The sequence below is a fragment of the Anarhichas minor genome, unplaced genomic scaffold, assembly GCF_050575085.1.
Source record: "Anarhichas minor isolate MPS153535 unplaced genomic scaffold, ASM5057508v1 ptg000026l, whole genome shotgun sequence".
Lineage (NCBI taxonomy): Eukaryota > Metazoa > Chordata > Actinopteri > Perciformes > Anarhichadidae > Anarhichas > Anarhichas minor.
The window spans coordinates 17,581,934-17,604,365 of record NW_027466472.1 but is presented as its reverse complement, the minus strand read 5'-3'; the positions used below and the strand labels follow the sequence as shown (position 1 = coordinate 17,604,365).

The 22,432-nt window shown below is 37.0% G+C and overlaps 1 protein-coding gene across 1 annotated transcript in view; it reads right to left on the bottom strand.

Moving 5' to 3' along the window:
• Nucleotides 1-10,828: 10,828 nt before the first annotated feature.
• maml2 (mastermind like transcriptional coactivator 2) overlaps nucleotides 10,829-22,432 on the bottom strand; it is a 34,600-nt gene continuing 22,996 nt past the window's right edge. The window contains exons 2-5 of the mRNA XM_076100505.1: nucleotides 18,532-19,743; nucleotides 12,715-12,879; nucleotides 12,484-12,592; nucleotides 10,829-12,390 (exon numbers count right to left, since the gene is read on the bottom strand). Of these exons, the coding sequence (XP_075956620.1) occupies nucleotides 11,561-12,390; nucleotides 12,484-12,592; nucleotides 12,715-12,879; nucleotides 18,532-19,743 (2,316 nt within the window). The 3' untranslated portion in view covers nucleotides 10,829-11,560. The remainder of the gene's footprint in view (nucleotides 12,391-12,483; nucleotides 12,593-12,714; nucleotides 12,880-18,531; nucleotides 19,744-22,432) is intronic.

The window sequence follows — 22,432 nt, the reverse complement described above, 5'->3', positions numbered from 1 at the left end:
CTTTTTTCGACATACTATACTAATACTTTTTCATTACTCTGTTCATCATACCATACCATCACTTTTACTATGCTATTACTCTTTATGACTTTTTTTGGCATACTATATGTTGACTTTTTATGACTTTTGTAGACATACTATACTATGACTTCTTATGCATGTATTCAAATTGCTATACTATGCCATTTTTATATATTTTTCGTCATACTATGTGGCTTTATTGAATATTTTCGACATCCTATACTATGACTTTATGACTCTATTCAACTTACTATACTATGCGTTTTTAAGACCTCTTTTCGACATACTATGTTATGATTTGTTATGATCTTATTCAACACACTATACTATACTTTAGACAACCTATACTTTTACGTGTTTATAACTATTCTCCATACTATGACTCTTTTTTTACTTACTTTACCATTATATAAAGACTTTTTTTCAGCATTACATACCATGCCTTTTTATGACTTTTTTCATCAAACTATACTGTGCCATTTTTATACTTTTTTCTATGACTTTTTTCGACATGCTATACTATGACTTTTTTCGACATACTATATTATTACTTTTTCATGCCTTTTTTCGACATGCTATACTATGACTTTTTTCGACATGCTATACTATGACTTTTTTCGACATGCTATACTATGACTTTTTTCGACAGACTATATTATTACTTTTTCATGCCTTTTTTCGACATGCTATACTATGACTTTTTTCGACATGCTATACTATGACTTTTTTCGACATGCTATACTATGACTTTTTTCGACATACTATATTATTACTTTTTCATGCCTTTTTTCGACATGCTATACTATGACTTTTTTCGACATGCTATACTATGACTTTTTTCGACATGCTATACTATGACTTTTCGACATGCTATACTATGACTTTTTCCGACATGCTATACTATGACTTTTTTGACATGCTATACTATGACTTTTTTCGACATACTATACAATGACTTTTTTTGACATGCTATGCTATGACTTTTTTGACATGCTATACTATGACTTTTTTCGACATACTATACAATGACTTTTTTTGACATGCTATACTATGACTTTTTTGACATGCTATACTATGACTTTTTTCGACATACTATATTATTACTTTTTTATGCCTTTTTTCGACATGCTATACTATGACTTTTTTCGACATGCTATACTATGACTTTTTTCGACATGCTATACTATGACTTTTTCGACATGCTATACTATGACTTTTTTGACATGCTATACTATGACTTTTTTCGACATGCTATACTATGACTTTTTCGACATGCTATACTATGACTTTTTTTGACATGCTATACTATGACTTTTTTCGACATGCTATACTATGACTTTTTCGACATGCTATACTATGACTTTTTCGACATGCTATACTATGACTTTTTCGACATGCTATACTATGACTTTTCTCGACACGCTATACTATGACTTTTTTCGACATGCTATACTATGACTTTTTTCGACATGCTATACTATGACTTTTTTCGACATGCTATACTATGACTTTTTTCGACATACTATACAATGACTTTTTTTGACATGCTATACTATGACTTTTTTGACATGCTATACTATGACTTTTTTCGACATACTATATTATTACTTTTTTATGCCTTTTTTCGACATGCTATACTATGACTTTTTTCGACATGCTATACTATGACTTTTTTCGACATGCTATACTATGACTTTTTCGACATGCTATACTATGACTTTTTCGACATGCTATACTATGACTTTTTCGACATGCTATACTATGACTTTTTCGACATGCTATACTATGACTTTTTTCGACATGCTATACTATGACTTTTTTCGACATGCTATACTATGACTTTTTCGACATGCTATACTATGACTTTTTTGACATGCTATACTATGACTTTTTTTGACATGCTATACTATGACTTTTTTCGACATGCTATACTATGACTTTTTCGACATGCTATACTATGACTTTTTCGACATGCTATACTATGACTTTTTTCGACATGCTATACTATGACTTTTTTCGACATACTATACTATGACTTTTCGACATGCTATACTATGACTTTTTCCGACATGCTATACTATGACTTTTTTTGACATGCTATGCTATGACTTTTTTGACATGCTATACTATGACTTTTTTTGACATACTATACAATGACTTTTTTCGACATGCTATACTATGACTTTTTTGACATGCTATACTATGACTTTTTTCGACATACTATACTATGACTTTTCGACATGCTATACTATGACTTTTTCCGACATGCTATACTATGACTTTTTTTGACATGCTATGCTATGACTTTTTTGACATGCTATACTATGACTTTTCGACATGCTATACTATGACTTTTTCCGACATGCTATACTATGACTTTTTTTGACATGCTATGCTATGACTTTTTTGACATGCTATACTATGACTTTTTTCGACATACTATACAATGACTTTTTTTGACATGCTATACTATGACTTTTTTGACATGCTATACTATGACTTTTTTCGACATACTATATTATTACTTTTTTATGCCTTTTTTCGACATGCTATACTATGACTTTTCTCGACATGCTATACTATAGCATGTCGAGAAAAGTCATAGTATAGCATGTCGAAAAAAGGCATAAAAAAGTAATAATATAGTATGTCGAAAAAAGTCATAGTATAGCATGTCGAAAAAAGTCATAGTATAGCAGCTATACTATGACTTTTTTCGACATGCTATACTATGACTTTTCGACATGCTATACTATGACTTTTTCCGACATGCTATACTATGACTTTTTTGACATGCTATACTATGACTTTTTTCGACATACTATACAATGACTTTTTTTGACATGCTATACTATGACTTTTTTGACATGCTATACTATGACTTTTTTCGACATACTATATTATTACTTTTTTATGCCTTTTTTCGACATGCTATACTATGACTTTTTTCGACATGCTATACTATGACTTTTTTCGACATGCTATACTATGACTTTTTCGACATGCTATACTATGACTTTTTCGACATGCTATACTATGACTTTTTCGACATGCTATACTATGACTTTTTCGACATGCTATACTATGACTTTTCTCGACATGCTATACTATGACTTTTTTCGACATGCTATACTATGACTTTTTTTGACATGCTATACTATGACTTTTTTCGACATGCTATACTATGACTTTTTCGACATGCTATACTATGACTTTTTTGACATGCTATACTATGACTTTTTTCGACATGCTATACTATGACTTTTTCGACATGCTATACTATGACTTTTTTTGACATGCTATACTATGACTTTTTTCGACATGCTATACTATGACTTTTTCGACATGCTATACTATGACTTTTTCGACATGCTATACTATGACTTTTTCGACATGCTATACTATGACTTTTTCGACATGCTATACTATGACTTTTCTCGACACGCTATACTATGACTTTTTTCGACATGCTATACTATGACTTTTTTCGACATGCTATACTATGACTTTTTTCGACATGCTATACTATGACTTTTTTCGACATACTATACAATGACTTTTTTTGACATGCTATACTATGACTTTTTTGACATGCTATACTATGACTTTTTTCGACATACTATATTATTACTTTTTTATGCCTTTTTTCGACATGCTATACTATGACTTTTTTCGACATGCTATACTATGACTTTTTTCGACATGCTATACTATGACTTTTTCGACATGCTATACTATGACTTTTTCGACATGCTATACTATGACTTTTTCGACATGCTATACTATGACTTTTTTCGACATGCTATACTATGACTTTTTTCGACATGCTATACTATGACTTTTTCGACATGCTATACTATGACTTTTTTGACATGCTATACTATGACTTTTTTTGACATGCTATACTATGACTTTTTCGACATGCTATACTATGACTTTTTTGACATGCTATACTATGACTTTTTCGACATGCTATACTATGACTTTTTCGACATGCTATACTATGACTTTTTTCGACATGCTATACTATGACTTTTTTCGACATACTATACTATGACTTTTCGACATGCTATACTATGACTTTTTCCGACATGCTATACTATGACTTTTTTTGACATGCTATGCTATGACTTTTTTGACATGCTATACTATGACTTTTTTTGACATACTATACAATGACTTTTTTCGACATGCTATACTATGACTTTTTTGACATGCTATACTATGACTTTTTTCGACATACTATACTATGACTTTTCGACATGCTATACTATGACTTTTTCCGACATGCTATACTATGACTTTTTTTGACATGCTATGCTATGACTTTTTTGACATGCTATACTATGACTTTTCGACATGCTATACTATGACTTTTTCCGACATGCTATACTATGACTTTTTTTGACATGCTATGCTATGACTTTTTTGACATGCTATACTATGACTTTTTTCGACATACTATACAATGACTTTTTTTGACATGCTATACTATGACTTTTTTGACATGCTATACTATGACTTTTTTCGACATACTATATTATTACTTTTTTATGCCTTTTTTCGACATGCTATACTATGACTTTTCTCGACATGCTATACTATAGCATGTCGAGAAAAGTCATAGTATAGCATGTCGAAAAAAGGCATAAAAAAGTAATAATATAGTATGTCGAAAAAAGTCATAGTATAGCATGTCGAAAAAAGTCATAGTATAGCAGCTATACTATGACTTTTTTCGACATGCTATACTATGACTTTTCGACATGCTATACTATGACTTTTTCGACATGCTATACTATGACTTTTTTGACATGCTATACTATGACTTTTTCGACATGCTATACTATGACTTTTTCGACATGCTATACTATGACTTTTCGACATGCTATACTATGACTTTTTCGACATGCTATACTATGACTTTTTTGACATGCTATACTATGACTTTTTCGACATGCTATACTATGACTTTTTCGACATGCTATACTATGACTTTTTTCGACATGCTATACTATGACTTTTTTCGACATACTATACTATGACTTTTCGACATGCTATACTATGACTTTTTCCGACATGCTATACTATGACTTTTTTTGACATGCTATGCTATGACTTTTTTGACATGCTATACTATGACTTTTTTTGACATACTATACAATGACTTTTTTCGACATGCTATACTATGACTTTTTTGACATGCTATACTATGACTTTTTTCGACATACTATACTATGACTTTTCGACATGCTATACTATGACTTTTTCCGACATGCTATACTATGACTTTTTTTGACATGCTATGCTATGACTTTTTTGACATGCTATACTATGACTTTTCGACATGCTATACTATGACTTTTTCCGACATGCTATACTATGACTTTTTTTGACATGCTATGCTATGACTTTTTTGACATGCTATACTATGACTTTTTTCGACATACTATACAATGACTTTTTTTGACATGCTATACTATGACTTTTTTGACATGCTATACTATGACTTTTTTCGACATACTATATTATTACTTTTTTATGCCTTTTTTCGACATGCTATACTATGACTTTTCTCGACATGCTATACTATAGCATGTCGAGAAAAGTCATAGTATAGCATGTCGAAAAAAGGCATAAAAAAGTAATAATATAGTATGTCGAAAAAAGTCATAGTATAGCATGTCGAAAAAAGTCATAGTATAGCAGCTATACTATGACTTTTTTCGACATGCTATACTATGACTTTTCGACATGCTATACTATGACTTTTTCCGACATGCTATACTATGACTTTTTTGACATGCTATACTATGACTTTTTTCGACATACTATACAATGACTTTTTTTGACATGCTATGCTATGACTTTTTTGACATGCTATACTATGACTTTTTTCGACATACTATACAATGACTTTTTTTGACATGCTATACTATGACTTTTTTGACATGCTATACTATGACTTTTTTCGACATACTATATTATTACTTTTTTATGCCTTTTTTCGACATGCTATACTATGACTTTTTTCGACATGCTATACTATGACTTTTTTCGACATGCTATACTATGACTTTTTCGACATGCTATACTATGACTTTTTTGACATGCTATACTATGACTTTTTCGACATGCTATACTATGACTTTTTCGACATGCTATACTATGACTTTTCTCGACATGCTATACTATGACTTTTTTCGACATGCTATACTATGACTTTTTTTGACATGCTATACTATGACTTTTTTCGACATGCTATACTATGACTTTTTCGACATGCTATACTATGACTTTTTTGACATGCTATACTATGACTTTTTTCGACATGCTATACTATGACTTTTTCGACATGCTATACTATGACTTTTTTTGACATGCTATACTATGACTTTTTTCGACATGCTATACTATGACTTTTTCGACATGCTATACTATGACTTTTTCGACATGCTATACTATGACTTTTTCGACATGCTATACTATGACTTTTTCGACATGCTATACTATGACTTTTCTCGACATGCTATACTATGACTTTTTTCGACATGCTATACTATGACTTTTCTCGACATGCTATACTATGACTTTTTTCGACATGCTATACTATGACTTTTTTTGACATGCTATACTATGACTTTTTTCGACATGCTATACTATGACTTTTTTCGACATGCTATACTATGACTTTTTCGACATGCTATACTATGACTTTTTTGACATGCTATACTATGACTTTTTTCGACATGCTATACTATGACTTTTTCGACATGCTATACTATGACTTTTTTTGACATGCTATACTATGACTTTTTTCGACATGCTATACTATGACTTTTTCGACATGCTATACTATGACTTTTTCGACATGCTATACTATGACTTTTTCGACATGCTATACTATGACTTTTTCGACATGCTATACTATGACTTTTCTCGACATGCTATACTATGACTTTTTTCGACATGCTATACTATGACTTTTTTCGACATGCTATACTATGACTTTTTTCGACATGCTATACTATGACTTTTTCGACATGCTATACTATGACTTTTTTGACATGCTATACTATGACTTTTTTTGACATGCTATACTATGACTTTTTTCGACATGCTATACTATGACTTTTTCGACATGCTATACTATGACTTTTTCGACATGCTATACTATGACTTTTTTCGACATGCTATACTATGACTTTTTTCGACATACTATACTATGACTTTTCGACATGCTATACTATGACTTTTTCCGACATGCTATACTATGACTTTTTTTGACATGCTATGCTATGACTTTTTTGACATGCTATACTATGACTTTTTTCGACATACTATACAATGACTTTTTTTGACATGCTATACTATGACTTTTTTGACATGCTATACTATGACTTTTTTCGACATACTATATTATTACTTTTTTATGCCTTTTTTCGACATGCTATACTATGACTTTTCTCGACATGCTATAGTATAGCATGTCGAGAAAAAGTATAGCATGTCGAAAAAAGTCAGTATAGCAGCTATACTATGACTTTTTTCGACATGGTATACTATGACTTTTTTTGACATGCTATACTATGACTTTTTTCGACATGCTATACTATGACTTTTTTCGACATACTATACTATGACTTTTCGACATGCTATACTATGACTTTTTCCGACATGCTATACTATGACTTTTTTTGACATGCTATGCTATGACTTTTTTGACATGCTATACTATGACTTTTTTCGACATACTATACAATGACTTTTTTTGACATGCTATACTATGACTTTTTTGACATGCTATACTATGACTTTTTTCGACATACTATATTATTACTTTTTTATGCCTTTTTTCGACATGCTATACTATGACTTTTCTCGACATGCTATAGTATAGCATGTCGAGAAAAAGTATAGCATGTCGAAAAAAGTCAGTATAGCAGCTATACTATGACTTTTTTCGACATGGTATACTATGACTTTTTTTGACATGCTATACTATGACTTTTTTCGACATGCTATACTATGACTTTTTTTGACATGCTATACTATGACTTTTTCGACATGCTATACTATGACTTTTTTGACATGCTATACTATGACTTTTTTTGACATGCTATACTATGACTTTTTTGACATGCTATACTATGACTTTTTTCGACATGCTATACTATGACTTTTTCGACATGCTATACTATGACTTTTTTTGACATGCTATACTATGACTTTTTTCGACATGCTATACTATGACTTTTTCGACATGCTATACTATGACTTTTTCGACATGCTATACTATGACTTTTTCGACATGCTATACTATGACTTTTCTCGACATGCTATACTATGACTTTTTTCGACATGCTATACTATGACTTTTTTCGACATGCTATACTATGACTTTTTTCGACATGCTATACTATGACTTTTTCGACATGCTATACTATGACTTTTTTGACATGCTATACTATGACTTTTTTTGACATGCTATACTATGACTTTTTTCGACATGCTATACTATGACTTTTTTGACATGCTATACTATGACTTTTTTCGACATACTATACTATGACTTTTCGACATGCTATACTATGACTTTTTCCGACATGCTATACTATGACTTTTTTTGACATGCTATGCTATGACTTTTTTGACATGCTATACTATGACTTTTCGACATGCTATACTATGACTTTTTCCGACATGCTATACTATGACTTTTTTTGACATGCTATGCTATGACTTTTTTGACATGCTATACTATGACTTTTTTCGACATACTATACAATGACTTTTTTTGACATGCTATACTATGACTTTTTTGACATGCTATACTATAGCATGTCGAGAAAAGTCATAGTATAGCATGTCGAAAAAAGGCATAAAAAAGTAATAATATAGTATGTCGAAAAAAGTCATAGTATAGCATGTCGAAAAAAGTCATAGTATAGCAGCTATACTATGACTTTTTTCGACATGCTATACTATGACTTTTTTTGACATGCTATACTATGACTTTTTTCGACATGCTATACTATGACTTTTTTTGACATGCTATACTATGACTTTTTCGACATGCTATACTATGACTTTTTTGACATGCTATACTATGACTTTTTTTTACATGCTATACTATGACTTTTTTCGACATGCTATACTATGACTTGTTTGACATGCTATACTATGACTTTTTTTTACATGCTATACTATGACTTTTTTCGACATGCTATACTATGACTTTTTTTGACATGCTATACTATGACTTTTTTCGACATACTATACTATGGGTTTCTAATGACTTTTTTTGACATACTATATTATTACTTTTTTATGACTTTTTTCGACATACTATACTATCTGTTTTTTATCCCTTTTTTCAACATACTGTACTACGGAAAATATGATGGATGAAATAAGACAGGCGAACCCAGCGAAGGGAGGTCGGTGACTATTGAGCCCATATCCTTACAGACATCTGGTTCCATCTTGGCATCCCGGATCAAGCAGCACTCGATGGGTGAACTGCAGGACAGAGCGCAGGACTCCGGTGGGATGAGAGGAGGTGGACACGTTTACATGAATGATACTTGGTGCTCAAACATATTGAAAGTTGATGGACATTGCTCTACTGATGTTACATTTTTATTTGTATTTGACTTCCGAAAGAATAGCTTTTGTTGCTCCTGTTTACATTGATTATGATGCAAGTTAAAAAAAATGCACTACAGGAATGCACTATTGTTTTTGTTCGTCATGTTTTTCTTGTGTTGAAAATGGGCTACTACTGCATTTCGTTGTGCATCCCTGTGTTTCATAATGACAATAAATGATCCTTGAATCCTCCTCGAATGACTTTCTTCAACATACTACTGTATGCATTTTTTTTGAATGATTTTTTTTTTCGAAAATAATACAGATACTATACTATGCCTTTTTATGACTTTTTTGACGACTTATTTTTATCTTTTTTTTTATACTATAATATGGCTTTTCTATGCTTTTTTAAAACATACTACACTATTACGTTTTTAAGACTCTATTCAACACACTAAACTATGACTTTTTACAACGTATTTGTTACTTTCTGTGACTATTTTCAAAACACTATACCAGGACTGTTGTTTTTTTACTTTTCTATAACATGCCTATTTATGACTTTTTTCGACATACTATATTATTACTTTTTTATGCCTTTTTTCGACATGCTATACTATGACTTTTCTCGACATGCTATACTATGACTTTTTTCGACATGCTATACTATGACTTTTTTGACATGCTATACTATGACTTTTTTTGACATGTATCATACATGTATGTATCATTTTAGTGTCGGAAGTTGAAAAAAATAAATAACTGTAAAAGCGGTATTTCTGCATATATACAGATAAAGACAAGGCTACACCAATATCATTAGTATAATATTATTTGCAGAATTACATTCCTGCGGTGGATGCGCAGGATTGTTTCCACTCATGTGGCCTAAAATATTCTATTATCTCCAGAGCGTTAACAGAAATGGAAAGTCAAAATGTATTGATAAAAAGATAGATGTAATCATTTCCAAAATTCACTACATGTTTTTGACAAACTGTTCTACTTCAATTCATATTTGTTTAGTTTAGTCTTTTAAAAACAGTTTCCCTGCAGAAAACCGCTCGCTTCTCCAATTTGCCGAACCCGCAAGAAAAAGATCAATGTGCTTCTAAAGGGAAGATGACACTCAAATTGGTTTACTTTGTGCACACACATATGACTAATTAAGAGACTAAAAATATATATTTTTTGCCCCTTGCGCCTTACATTGGCCCAGATTATGCGGCGTTTAACTAGAAATGCTCTTGCACCATGCACTTCATATCGTTTAAATAGGGCTCCAAAACAGCACTTTTTATTTATTCATTTATTGAAATCAATTTTATTAATTACATGTATGTTCATGATCATAATGTCACATTACTATCCCAATAATTATTAAATATCACATGAAAAAAAGAAAAAGAATGTTACACTACTTAAGTTGCATCAAAAACTACCACAGATGAAAAAGCTTGAACAATAAGTAAGAAAACATTTGTTGTGGCAAGATTCTCTGTGTTGTATGGTAGCAAAACTTCTGAAGGTAAATACCATATCATGCTATATAGTGGATGCAGATTTAGAAACTTAACTTGGATTATCAACAAGAACTTGAAAAGCAACACAGCGATGTTTTCTTTTCACAGTGTGAATTTGGTATTTGATCCTATACAGCAGTACAGCATGAGTACGACAAACAGACCACACAAACAGTGACTGCAAAGAAAAGTAGTTTCTTGGCCAATATACCAGGAATAAAATATGCAGAGTACTAAGGACAGAAGACAAATTCATTTCACAGTAAATACAATACAAAACAATACACTATAGTTGGATAACAAATATGAGTTTATAAAATTCCATTTTAACATTATTTACAAATGTTTCTGCTTACACCTTTTCATCCATAACCTCTATACTTTGAGCAGCGGCTTGATCTTTAGCAATGTGTGACGCAAATTCAAGAGTGACTGCCCAGAATCTCATCCAAATTTATATCTTTCATCCAATCGTCATTCCCAGAGCCAGACTTGAGCAGAGAGTCTATGAAGTCTGAGTCTGTGTTGATCCCTGGAACTGTGTTATCGCCCTCAGGGAGGAAGTCAAAGGTCAGTCTGCTGGCTCGGTTATTCTGGTAGCTGCTAGAGCTTGGACTGGGCTCTGCAAAGTGGCCTGCTGGTACCCTCTGTTCAGGAGAGGCCTGGTTCAGGTTACCCACTGCTGATGGAGATCCCATCATTGGTCTTGGGCCTGTGTCTCTTATCGAAGGGTTAAGAGGGAGCATCCCAATGTCTGGTGCTACCTGGTTGGGAGGGCCTATGATCCTCTGTTGGTACGGGAGGTTTGGCATGTCCAGCTGCGCACCCTGAGACTGAAGTGGATTGGGTAGCCGCCTAACACCGAGTCCAGTTGTCACTTGCTTGTTGGCCGAGCCCCAGCCCATGTTGACATTTTTCATCAAGCCTCCAAGACCCTGTCCTGGTACCCCCGAGGAATGCAGGTCAGCTGTCGTTCTTGGGTGTTGTACACCTGCTACATTGTTCATCCCAAAAGAATTTCCATGCGTGTTTGGACCCAGGAACCTAGCTTTATTTTGATTTAGTCCAATTCGATTCTGATTGTTATGCTGCTGGAATTGGCCGACACAAGAAGTCGGACGACAGTCAGTCGCAATACCGAATCTGCGGTCCGACGGACTCATCTTTGAACCAGGCCCACTTGGGAGGTGACAAGACATGGACTGTATGTCATTCTCAGGGCCATTGCTGGAAGACTGGGAGGAATTTTGACCTATAGAGATATCAAAAATGAAAAAAAAAATGATTACAGTGGCCCCCTCGTCAACATTTGAAGCATTCTTGACTCATCAGAACTGTACAGTACCTGTGAAGATGTTTCCCTGCTGAACTCCCACCATCCCTCTTGACTGCTTGTAATCAGGCGGCGGTCTTGTGAGATGACGATTGAACTGATCATGTGCATTGTCTTTGTCCTAAATAGGAAAGACAAAGTTGTGAATACAGATTACGTGATTAATCAACTCTACCAACTTCTCACAAAGGCTGAGCTGTTTACTAATTGGTGAAAGCTGTATGATTTTAAGAAGTAGCTTACTGAATTGCTAATAGTGTGCTGTTGTTGATTAAGCTGTCTCTGCATGGCCTGAGTTTTGGCTGGGCCCTTTTGCTGGTTGTTGGGGGCTGGGACCCGGGGCTGCGACTGGGTTGACATGACTCCTAAGTTTCCATTGGTGGGCAGCCTCGGAGCAGGAGGAACACCCTGAGAAGAAGAGACAAATGATGGTTTAATACTCGTATCAGTGGACTTTTTCATTTTGGAATTCATCTTTTTGCATCTTCTCTGCTGAATACTTGCAGTTTAGAGTCAAGTGCTATGAAAGCTGTTTTCGAAAAACACAAAACCAAAAGAATGCAATAATATGTTTTGACCACTAGAGGGCAGACCTCTACAAGGCATCATAGATCTGGGTCAAAGATGCTATTCAACCTCCAGAATGTGGTCAAGGCTACTCCCTCTGCAGATGAAAAAGGGAGACTTTGAAAGAGGCTTTTTTCGGGAAGGGGGGCGCACAAGCTCTCCTCAGGGCCTGCTTCTCCCTTGATAATTGTGTCTAAAGAGAGTGGAAAGAATCCCTGAGACAGCAGGAAATGTGTGCCAATGGGGAGTTAAGCGCCAGCACCATGACTACCTCCATTTAATAAGCTCTCCTTTACTGATCACTGTGTTGCGTTTGGCAAGGAGGCATTCCATCCACTAGAAACCCATTTGGCTCCTGACACTATCACATCGATTAAAATGTTGTAGTCGGCAGCACTCAAACGAAATTAAGTTCGCCAAACTAGCTTTTTCTTTTAAGTCTGAACATACGCTTTTGCAGATACACTTTCCCGATCACGGTGAGATGTTATACGTCCCTGTAGTGCATATTGTTCTTAGCTTTTATCAGGCAGCTGTGCAGACCATTCAAGAGCTCCAAGTAAAACCTTTCTTGTGGACACAAGGACACTCTCACTACGCTCAAGCTTCAACCAAGTGTGTTGTCATGAAGGAGGTTAATGTGCACCAAATGCGAGTCAACACACGCTGTGTGTATACAATGTCAGTCATTGTGTTGACTTAAAATGTTTCCCAGGGTGAAATGGATTAGAAATCCAACGGTGCATTTAGCAGAAGCTATTACTTAGAGGACAGATGCAGAGGATGAATCCCTACAGGGTGGTGACTTTGTGGTCGCAGAGAGAAAAACAGAAAAAATAGAGGGAAGTTCGTGTATGTGTGAGAATAATAATGAATGGGGCTGAAATTTGGAGAACTAACGAGACGGGGTTAGAGAACGAGGGCAGTTGAAACTCATCAGGAGTCACAAGCCATTGCCACATGAGCGAATACTCACCTTCTTGCCAGGTTCAACCCATACAGCAAACCAAGCATGGCAATGAGGTTACACAGGGTCTAAAACATCACAACAGTGGTTTCTCCTGTTACGCTAGAAAGCGGTCACTGGCTTTGATTCACTGTATCCAGTTATCGAGACTGTGGGAAATTGTGACCATCACATACATTTTCCCTGCAGAGATGCACTGGAGAGGGCTTATCCTTATTGTTGGAAGAAAACCCCAACGAGGGGTGTTTGAGCATGTACAATTGAGTAATCCTCTCCGTCATCCCGATGTGTCATGAAGCTGTTTTCCATGTTTTTTTTCCCCCCTCTCATTCTTCACAAGCTTGTTGTTAATGAACACCACATGTGGCTCAGGCCGCAGAGAAGGAGCGGAGTGATTTAGTCTCCCATCCTGCGGCAGTGCAGGCAGCTGACAGTGATCCAGGCCCAGCTTTGCCGGCTCTCACAGTGCACTTCCTCCAGTCTGGACTCAGGACGCTGTCCCTGGGGAGCACCTCGGCATCTGGACTTGGCTGCTGCTCCCTTTCCCAGGAAACAAGTACTCCCTTCAGAGCACTGCCAGAGTGACCTGGCAGGCTCAACCCCAGTGGCCCCACTCTTATCCTTACTGAGGGATGCGGTGCCACAAGATCACCAACAAAAGCTGAGGAGTCATTATTTACTGCGGGCAAAGTCTTAAAAGGAACGCTTCATCAAATGCAATATTCTCACACAACGCGTGCAGTATAATCCAAGTCTCGTTCATCCAGTCGTACGCTCACTAATTCCCAAGCACATGCATCTTTTGCTAAAACCGTACTATTTAAAAACACACTGCAGAAACAGTCTCACGCTTTCGCAGGCGTGTTTTAAATAGGAAGGTTTGAATGAAAAGGCATTTGTTTGGGACGTAGTGAGCACACGACTGAATAAATGAGACTGATGATACTGCACAAGTTATGCAAGAGTTTGTAAACGGATGTTTTTACATAGTTTTGCTGTTGTTAGAAGCGGCCCCCATTTACTTCAATTCATCAAGACTTTTCTCAGTTTTTTTTGTCATTCACCGGTTGAGGGCATGTGAGAAAAACTGTTTTCTTCAAGAATTTAACACGGGGTGAGTAGTTGATATACAAAGTGAAGTGAAGTATTCCTTAAAGTTGTAGTTGTAATTTGGGGTTCTACATTCCAAGTAAACAAGAAAGTACAAGCTCCTGTGTGATATTTGAATGGAAATCTGTATTAGCTGAAGCTAATCACTAATATGATGAAATTGCTGCCAAGTGTCTGTCCTCACCTGATCTAACAGTGCCGTGTTATGCTGAGCAGAAGTACAAGTCACTCTTTTATGTATATGAATATTTATGTAATCAAACACACATTAGGGTAATACTATAAAAGGATTGGAAGTCAAATATACAAAAAGGTTAAACTCGTTTTATAACTCGACTGGCTCAGGTGCTTACAATTATAGAACTAAATTCTCAAATGAAATGCATACATATTAAAAAACACCCCTCAGTAAACACCTTATGTTCAACTACTTCCCTAAATAAGTACTTTCTTCACCTCTATGGACCGCTAGTGTTGCATTTAGTTTGCAGAAAATTCCATACAGGTTTTTTTTTTGAAAATGGGGCGGAAACCAAAAAGCGTTCTGCAATCGCAAAAACAGAAATCAATTTAATTTCAGACATAATTAGTAACAAAGACCTGTAGTAAGTGTCACTACACCAGGACTGTCTGTCACTATTTACACTGTCATGAACACATCTGTAGCTTAAATACACAACACGGCTACAACACCGACGTGACGAGCTACATGCTGTCCTTGGAATGGCCTCGCCAGCCGACCACAGTAACTCAAGTTTCATAATGCATTAGTGTCCTCTACCGTAAGCTGCCAGAGAATGTATTCATCCTTGTTCTTGTGTGTGACCTCATAGCTGGGGAGCTGCAGAGTGGTGGATTTGAATTTTGTCATGTTTGACTCAGCAAACCGATTATTAAAACTGTAAGAAGCCAAAAAAAAAAAACAAGCACCAAAGCTATCACATCTCTGGCTGTTTTAAAAAACAGGTCCTCAGCTCCACTCAGTGGGAGGAAGCCCACTGCTAGTTGCTAGTGTTACGCAGGGGATCAAGGCACTCTTTCAGGACCTTTATTTCTCTGGCATTACTAATTCAATTCACTGTGGGAAGAGACTCTTCTCTGTGAGTTGTCCCCTCCTCATTAGCTAGACGTTTAACCCTTTCCATGCGGACTGCAAAAGACAAACACCATTATCAGTCAGAACACTTGTTCTAAAACTATACGATGGCTCTTGTTTCTTTCTTCACAATTCGTCCGCAATCCTAGCATCGTGTTTGCAGGTATTATGTGTTCAAACAAACGGCACATTAATACACAGCGTCCTTGGGAAAGTTGTCTCACCAAGCCTTACCCGCTATGAACTTGAGCACAGTTGCATGTCCTCAGCATTTTAAAGACCAAAGGTGACTGGGCTTTTACTTTCAGTAGCTCTGGGCTTTAGGAAAAAAAAGAAAGTTTGCTTTTTTAAATAATTTATCAAAATTCATTTAAGGCTTTTTCATTATTTGACATTCAGCCTCGTCTCCTCCTTTCTCACAACTGTCATTTTTGATTATGTAATGTTTTTTTACTGCTTAGAATTTATGTTTCAAATGTGCTAAATTAATGTTTAGAACCACATAGAACAATAGAACAATGTTATTACTGATCATCACCAGTGCCGACACTAATAATAAACTAATAATAATGCTAATTCTGACACAAGTACTTTTACTACAACGAACACATTTAACACAGTAAATGTATGTTTACAGAAAATAGTTTACTTTTTAAGATCATTCACAAATTTGAAAGATTTTGTATACTTCACCCTAGTTCATAGAAAGCTTCCGATAGCGTAAATATTTTAAAGGAAGTTTTAAGACAGCCCATGAACATGCGCAGCATTACGTTCTGTTTAAAGTGGAAACGGATCCCTGGTACAGTAAAGTGGTAAAACTGGTTCTGTTTTACCCATATGCGATGATGAATTTGTCACCCTATCCTGTTTACTTTCATGTCATGAGTAACTCCCTCCCTCTCTCCCTCCTCCCACCCTCTCCAAGTCACTCAAGCATTTCCCTTCATCCTGTAGAGGTTGAAGAGAGCTCTCTTGTGTGGCTCGCATTATCATTTCACACAAAGACAGCTACAGATACTGTTAGAGCAAAAAAATGAAAGAGAGGACGGTCTAAATCTCCCCAATCATAACAAATCAGTGATTCAACCTCCGGCACCGGGCTAAGCAGATTACTGTCATTTTCCACCACTTGTCCCTTGTAGCCAACAACCTCCAATTAGTAAATCCCGCTGTGCATATCTGTGGCCTGCCGGGGAGCCACCATGACAAGCAGAGAAATTAGAAGTCCTGCATGTTAATCTACCATGCTCTGGCAATCTGTGTCATCGTCAAAACATCTTTCAGGGGAAATACATATTCAAGGGAGTCACAACAGCAAAAGGCACAGTCGAGCAGCGCGAACAATGGAGATAAGTCACAAAACAAACGGCACTGCATTGTTGCTGTTGCAGACAGCAGCTTGGCTGATGCCAGCAAACTGAGAAAATCAACTGATCAGGAGAACAACAGCTTGACTGTTACTAGACTTTATTATAAAAAAAATGAGATTATTTACTTTGTAAATCGACTGTTGGAAAATACACAAGTCAGTCATTCAACATCTGCTGAATACAATTTGTACATTTAGGTAAAGGCCCTTTGGGGCACTATATATAGATTATGGTCATTGCCACAAGCTAAACTAATGCCTAATCTCATCTTTAATAGAGAATATACCTTTCCATACAACAAAACCGCTTTGTCAATTACATTTTGAGGGAAACATATTTTCTCCCGGATTACGTTTGTTTTTTAAATTTATTACAAATACATCTCTACTCCTAACCTCTGTAGGGAGGTGGATAGGTGGGTCAAACATACACAGGAGTTTTACCCAGGAGACCGATGTTCGTGTCCCGTGTGAAACCACAAATCAACATTTACTTATTCTAATTTATCCATAATCCGTAACTTAAATAACAAACATACTTATTTTACGTCTAACCATAATTATTTTTAAACCTAACAAAGTATTTTTGCTGCCTAAACATAACCAAGTACTTTTGTTTTGTTTCATTTCACCACTCGTTTAAAATGATTTAAAAATACATTTCCCTTGCAACGTAATTGGGAATGCTGTTAAGTTGTATTGGAACATATTTTTGTAGGCGAGAGGCTTGAACATGAAAGTAGATACTGTATATGTCACTTGAAGACCCTGCTACTACAATTTTGGTGAATGTTTACAGTATAGTTGGTTCCCATGCTCCTTTACAGTATGATCAAAACTGCCCAGTCATCAACCTAAGCCCAGGACCGTTTGTTCTCAAAACATTTGAAGATACAAGGTGTTCCCCGAAGAGCAATCTTGTGTGAAGTAATTTGACAGAGTCCTTACCTGTCGCTGTTGTGACAGTTTGAACGGCAGCCCTGCGGGAACCGGCTTGGGTTGCAGGCAAAGAGCCCCTGATGTGGAGATCTGTTGGTTCTGGAAGTGGAGAGCTGGATGTGGCTGATTCTGGCCAGTCGATGGCGACTGTTGCTGCTGGGCTGAAGTCTTGTTCACCGAGCTTGCCATGACGGGCATCGGCTGGCTGGCGGAATGGGGTGCTTTGGGGCTGAAATGCAACGTGGGCTTTGTGCTGAGACCCTTCATGTCCAAATGATGGGAGCCGGTGTGGCCATTTGACTTGAAGAGGCAGTTGTTGATCCCTTTACTCTGAGAGACAATCCTCTGCTGGCTAAGCGCGGCCGAGCTGGAGACCTTGTCCTGGGGGAAGGCGTTGTTGGAGGAGTGGCTGCTCATGGCAGGAGCCCAGTTGGTCAATCCTGCAGGTGGCGTTTGGTGGTGGTGATGGAGCAGAGAGCTCGGCTGCTGCTGGTTTGCTGCCATCTGCTTCAGCTGCTCCGCGTGGGATATTTCTGGCCAGCAGGGCAGGGCCCTGGGGTGGCCCGCCTGAGTGACGGCTTTCTGCGACGTGGTGGTAGAAGAGGTGTTGGTCAACGTGAAAGCAGGTCCTGCTGAGGCTGGTCGAAGCTGTGGCGAGCCACCGTGAACATGGCCAAAATCTGGGGAGTGCTCCATCTTTATCGGCTTATCCATGGGGGAACACAGACTGGCAGCTGCTCCCGCTGAGCTTGGCCGACCTAGATCCAAACCGAACGTATCATCCTGCTTCAGCATCTTCTCGAACTCCAGGTCATTCAGCGTTGGCACACTCTTTGTCAGCTCATCAAAAAGATCCTGGAGGTCTGGGTCAATCTGACCACCACCTTCATCTTTGAAGTCAAAAATCATCTCTGCATTAGACTGACCACAAGACTGGACCTCAATGGGCTCTTTTTTCATTTCTTTCAGGGTCATGTTGAATATGTCCGAGCCCACACCATGGGGCATCATGTAATTCTTCCTCTGCATGCCCATGGATGAGGACCCTTGCAGAGAATGAGACTGGGCTAAGTTGTGGTTGCAGGCTCCGTGTCCTAGACCACCGGTATCCACACGCACCCGCTTAAAGTCTGATCCAGAGAAACCACAGGAGAGCCCATTCTGCTTTGGTGCATGTCCTGGTGCATGTCCCTCAATCTTCCTTCGCAAAGATCCTTGAAGCTGCAACACACAACAGAATTGAGTTTTAAAAACACTTAAGAAAATACTTGGTACCTTCACCTCAGCTTCATTTCATGCACTCATTACTAACTGGGTAAGTGTTAGTTTTAAGGCCTGCATGGTAATGGAGTCTGAAGAGTAACCCAAAAAAAAAATCATAACAAGACTTTAATTATTTCACTTGATTCAAAAGCTGTCTTGTGGGCCAATGATGGCGATAGTTCCGAGTACGGGTGCACTCACCATTTTTTACATCCAGCTCAAAGTATCACCATGTCAATTACTGTAATTACAAAATGTGCTCCAAGGCCTATAGATGCTGCACACATGACCAGCTTGGGACATTTAAGAAGATTACTTTTATTAATAGACAATGTTTTCAAGTCAGTAGAATAACCTTTGATTTTTTTTACGACAGTGATGGTATCTGAAATGATTTATTCTGACATAAATCACCCAGTCACATCACTTTGTGAAATAAAACAGATACATTCAGATAACAAATACATTTCATATACAGCTATATTCAAACACTTGCAATGCATCAATGAGGCAAAATGGTTTGATATAATGCAGTTGCAGCGCAGTGGATGGGCTGAGAAGATAGCTAGGAATCTGATACAGTCGACAGACTGCAGAGAGAAGAATAGGGTCTTTGTTTCCCTCATTTGCATACATTATATTTTCTTCCATTGTGCTTCCTTAGAGTTTTTCCTTTGTGGCTGAGATTCTGCTTAACATGCTGGTGCAGATATCTGACTTCCTTTTGTCCTATCCCCGTGCCTTTATTTTAGGTAATAAGCACATACTGTATAGCCATGACTCACGACTCAAACCACTCAGTAACATCTCCATAAAACCCTAACACCATGTGCATGTTATCATAGAAAACATAGCTAAATAGAATATATATACATTTTCAGTAGCAAATCCTCATTGTCGTGTCCAAAAAAAAACCAGTGGATTTTTTTCCTTCACGAGTCTATGAGTCATTAACACTAATTCACTGAGTAAGGAATTGTCTATCAGTGGCGCACTGTTGTATACACATAAAGATGACTGATAATCTGACCATCTTTTCATGTGGCGCCTGCATGGAAACAAACGGCTTGGGTTGTTCACCGACCTGAACACAGGAGAGGAGTGTGTTGAGCATTTCACTGTGGGAACAAATTTGAGTCATCTCCACCTGCTGGCACACATTGCATTAAGATGATTCATAGCCTGAGGGTTGTGAGTGAGTCCTGCAGTTTCACTAGATTTCTACTCTGTGTCTGCATTGCCTCTGCTAGTGCTTCAAATTGTTCAGAGATGCATCTCTGCAGTTAAATCAAGGCACGAATAAGTCTGTGACTCGCCAAGCCTCCTTTCTTAAAGCTAATTAGGGTTTAAAACATATTGAATAGATGTGGATGGATGGATGGATGGATGGATGATGATGGTGACTATGTTGATGGCTGCGGTGCGTGCTGAAAGGGGGACATTGAACTGATCAATTCTATTCAGAGGATCATGCCAGTGGCTTTTTGCATTTAGCTTAGGAAGTAGACACTGTTATGCTTTGGAAAATGTTCTGCACCAACGTTAAGTATGATTGAAAATAGATTGGTGAAAGTTACCATTGAGTTGTTATTTAGTACAGTAGGAAAATCAACTTGCAAAAAAATTAGCAGATTTTCAACTTTATCGCTACCTATCAGTTATATATGATTGTATATGATGTTAAATATCATTGCAGTGGATGCTATAGACTTCAGTTTAGATATGACAGTGGAGATTTGACATTGTTTTGGCTGACTCTGATATTCAGCCGTATTCAGCCGGAGAGAGGCCGCTTTAGGCTGCAGTAGCAGCGGGGAGGATATGGCCAGCAGGGCCCCTCCAGAATCTGAGCTGCCGTGAGCAAACATCGAATTCCCCTCAGATGCCAACAGAAACGGAATCTTTCAGCTGTAATGAATGTCAGCGTGTGCAGTTTTTGTTGGATGCTGTGGATGCGCAATGCATCCTGGTACATGAAGGCACAGCCGGCACGGCTCCACAGCAGGAGGGATCGGCTTTTTCTCTCAATATAGCACACGCTGGAGAATTTATTTCTTTAGTGGACTACATTTACAATCAGCACTGATGGGAAGGCCACGTAAAAAAAGTGGCAAATTTTCACTTTAAAAGTTGCTTGAGACCCATAACAACCAGTGCGAACGCAGAAGAAAAGCCCATCTTGTTCAGCTTAAGACAGAGAGCGAGGGTGCATGTTACCCGTTTGTTTCCTTTATTTTTAGACAACTTTATGGTGCAACAGTTTCAAAGCTCTTTTTGCTGGTGTATTTACAGACCCCCTGCCATCTAAAAACATATAAAATATCTACAAACTCAGTCAAACAATAATCAAAGACGCAGGTTGTGAGAAGATTCCCATTAATTTAGTCGTTTAATTTAGTAATTTCTTGCATTAAAATGTTCTTGTTTGACATGTGGCTTTCAAAATTTGCAACTGTATTATAACAAACTACCGGTGACGAATAGTTCAATGTTATGTATTACCTAACTCAAGGTCTAGAGTTCTGAAATGCTGCAATGAATCGAAACAATGGATGTAATTAATTAACTAATAATGTCAAAACTCAATATTTGCTCTTAATGTTCCAAATAAACGTAGTATGGTCCTGTGAGTGTAATGTAATTCAGT